Source organism: Thermobia domestica, chromosome 11, assembly GCF_964235325.1.
Source record: "Thermobia domestica chromosome 11, izTheDome1.hap1.1, whole genome shotgun sequence".
Taxonomy (NCBI): domain Eukaryota; kingdom Metazoa; phylum Arthropoda; class Insecta; order Zygentoma; family Lepismatidae; genus Thermobia; species Thermobia domestica.
This window is the reverse complement of record NC_137464.1, coordinates 58,062,348-58,066,259: the sequence shown is the minus strand read 5'-3', so window position 1 is coordinate 58,066,259 and position 3,912 is coordinate 58,062,348. Positions and strand designations below refer to the sequence as shown.

Here is a 3,912-nt window from a genome sequence, read left to right as displayed (position 1 = left end):
CATTTCAATTTTTATATTTAATGTTAGAATTTTGTTTAAATTATTACGACCCGCTCGGGAGAGTGTTGCTCCCGGAAGTACTTTTTTTCACGCGCTACTCTAGCCAGTTATTTTACGCGCTATTCTAGCCAGTTGTTTTAAATTCACTAAATTTAGTCTATATAATGGGGGTCAAGGTGAAACAAAACGAGCCCGTGATTCCCGGCGGGAGCTCATGTAGTTCGGATTCCACGTTAATCAGTAGGTCCACGTCTCATATAGCCTCGCTGCTGAACGGGACGTAAAACTCAAATTCAACTCAACTCAACTCAAAACGAGCCCTGCGGGGCTTCTATTCCGTTCCTACTACTACTACTACTACTATCCTACTCCTATTCCTCCTCCTCCTCCTACTACTACTACTACTCCCCTCCTCCTACTACTACTACTACCCTCCTCCTCCTACTCATATTCCTCCTCCTCCTCCTCCTACTACTACTACTATTACTCCCCTCCTCCTCCTCCTCCTTCTCCTACTACTACTATTACATATCCGCCCAAAAGTAAATAAATCACTTTTTGAGTATTATTTTCATTTTATTTTTTAAAAAAATATAATTGTTATAAAAATTGAAAAAAACTTTCCTTGGGCCGGGTTTGAACCCACGCCAAAAGAGAATTTCGTTACTAGCACATTACGCTAGCACGCTCAGCCACGAGGGTCGACATTCGCAAGCGTTTAATTTCTGCTGTTTGATTGCTACATGACAAGAAATGGATAACGCCAGCCAATCAGAACTGTGTATTTCGTTCGTACTTCCGAGAGCATTATTCTTTCGAGCTAGTCCTAAATTATTAACTTTATTGGGAGTATGTTTAGCAGAAGAGGTCCAGAAGCACGTAAAAAACAAAATTTACAGGAGAAATGAATGATACATGTACTTAGACGTAACATAACGTAACCAAATCTAACCTAACCTAACCTAAACTAAAATAAGCTATCCTAAGCTAACCTAAACTAACCTAATATTAGTAGAAATAAGCTAAATTCTATAATTTTTTTGGAAAATTATGCTAGACCCCTACACTAATATAACATAAACTAAACTAAACTAAACTAACCTATCCTAAACTAACCGAATGTGAGCAGAAATTGCCAAAATTGTAACAGTTTTTAGAGATAAGAGCTGGACCCCTTCTGCTAAACGTACGCCCTTTATTGCCCATATGTACCTACCAGACAACATATAAAATGTGCTACAAAAAGTAATAGGTAAAGATAAGGTATAGACTGTCCTTGTTGGGAAAAGGTTGATGTGATTCATAAGTAAACTTTGACACTTACAGGATAAGACACTTTACACCGCTTTTACAACAGGGTTCCACATGAACATATTTTACAGAATGGGTGAACTTTGGAACAAGAGTAGAGCGGGAAATAAGTCCAGTTCTCGCTGGGGAACAAATTCTGGCTCTCGGAACATCCTGCTTTCAAATGTTTTACCTACTCTGCCACGGCGGTTATTAACGAAAATAAATACATGAAAGTGAAGTAAAAATTAATTACATGTGCTCATATGTATCTGGAGCTTGTATGGATAAGTTAGCTCGATATATTCACAGCGGGCTGATTTTGAATGAATTTAGAGAAAATATTCATATGATTCACCTACATTCTTACAAATTCTGCGCACAATTGTAAGTCAGACTACGGCCGCGTTGCATATCATTTAGTAGAACTACTAGCTATGTTTGGTCCGAAAAGGAATCATCTTTACTGTTTATAGTGCTACTTACACTGCCCGAGCTTTCGGCTCTCTGTACGATATACGTTAATATAGTGTTTAATTAAAATATTTAATTGTTTACATGTGGCTCCGCGTAGCGTATTCACTAATACTCTCGTCTTCGATGTGTGGGATCCCGGAGTCGATTCTCAGTGGAGACACTCTGCCGAAAAAAGTTTAAAGTTTTTCCAGGCTAGCCATCGTGAGTGAGGCATTTTCTGGGTTTTCCTCATTCACACCAGGTAAATGTCGGGATAGTACCTAACATAATTGTCCCAAGCCGCTTCCTTCCTTTCCTATTCCTTCCTTTATCACCAACTCTTACGGAGACAGTGTGTTCGCCACGGGACATCATCCCTCATACATGACGGGCTAGCATGTCCATAGATGTCGAAAGCCCAGAAACCTAATTTCTAATCCTAATTGCTTATATTTAACATTCTTTCTAACTTGATCATCAACCATCTCGAACTTCATACTGCATTTATGCTATTATTCAAGAATTTCGTATACAGGTTGTATTAATGTCAGGCAGGCAAGCAAGCGATGGCATATGTAGATTATTAGGATTTATTATTATTATTATTATTATTATTATTATTATTATTATTATTATTATTATTATTATTATTATTAGGATTTACACAGGGAGAGACAAAGAATAGCATAGTACCTTTCAACCACCCACATGTAAACGGCATAGCAACAACAATCTCGTGACGCTTTTTGTATGTTCAATTTTCCAAGAATACATAGTAGTTGAAACATATTTGTTCGCTGATTTGCTGAGCAGCTTACGTGCAAACTCATACGAGGTAGTTGTAACAAGTTAGACGTAACGCCGTAATGGCCTAACCAAAATAACCGTGTCTAGTGAGAGTAATAATCTGGCTGTTACTCCTGAGTCATTCGAAGAAGTAATGAACAGGACATTACCTTCATACATTAATATAATAAAATCTGCTTTAAGTCACTACTAACAGTCTCAACACACTTTCTTGAAAGTCCCACAATGTGTCTTTAAATTCTCTAAGTTGTCTCCTACCACAGATGAGTTAACAGCATTATAGCTAGTTGATCTGTCTACTTTCCACTTACGAAAACCAGCTATGCCTATTACTCTCGTTAACAAAAGAACACTTATCACTACTCGATTATAACCAGAAACCAACTATGTTGTTTATATGAATTTACAGCTACTTTATAGATGATACAAGGGAGAAACATACTTATTATAACATTTTAACTTAAACTGATTCAATTGCTTAGAAGCCTACGTACCTTACGATTCAAATAATTTGCTTAGGTAGCTTCTAATGTAGGTCCTACTAACTGTATTGTTTAAATATTCTCATAGCGAAAGCAGAAAGATACTCATCAGACATAACAAAGGATCCACGCATAGTATATGTGAAAACAAAATGAACTATGAAAGTAAATTTATCCAGGAACACAATGCAAAGTTTCTCCAACATAACTCATTCAACTTAGTAGAAATCAACGGTAACATTGTTGTAACTGATCATTGTGTATGTGCAGTACTATGTTTTAAAAATGAGAAATGGGTTAATTTGGTTTTCGAAAAAAAAAGCCATTTTCAATAATTAAAAACAATGTTTTAGATTAATTATAGAATGAAAGATTTCCCATTGATATAAAATTTTCCCAAAAGTTTCCATTGTGAAACTGATTTTAGAAAGAAGAGAAAGAAAAGTGTATTCCTAGGTAAAATTTCATTTCCCTTCACTGGTCCAAGTGAAGCAGGTTGAACGAAGCTAGTTTTAAACAAACCAGAAAACATTTAACGAAAACAAGTTTATTCTTGCAGACATACATTACATAATTGTACTTTACAGCTGAGTTTCACAAATGTTACTTTCCAAAATATTACTTATCGTCTCACAAAATGCCATTCTGTCTTGTAGTAAATTTTTCTTCATTATAAGTTCAGACGCAATTTCAAGGTATCGGAAATCTTGTTGCGTAACAGGCTCCCAGTTAATTGTCACTGTACCGGAAGGATCAGGAGTAGGAAATCTGTAACAAACAGAGTAATACTGAACTACATAATACTGAACTATTAATCTAGTACTAAGCTCTATAACACTGACCTGTTAATCCAGTACTGAGCTACATAATACTGAAC

General features: G+C 36.1%; 1 protein-coding gene across 1 annotated transcript in view; it reads right to left on the bottom strand.

Moving 5' to 3' along the window:
* Positions 1 to 3,566: 3,566 nt before the first annotated feature.
* LOC145664083 (venom carboxylesterase-6-like) overlaps positions 3,567 to 3,912 on the bottom strand; it is a 48,828-nt gene continuing 48,482 nt past the window's right edge. Inside the window, exon 10 of the mRNA XM_081730430.1 lies at positions 3,567 to 3,803. Within this exon, the coding sequence (XP_081586556.1) occupies positions 3,617 to 3,803 (187 nt within the window). The 3' untranslated portion in view covers positions 3,567 to 3,616. The remainder of the gene's footprint in view (positions 3,804 to 3,912) is intronic.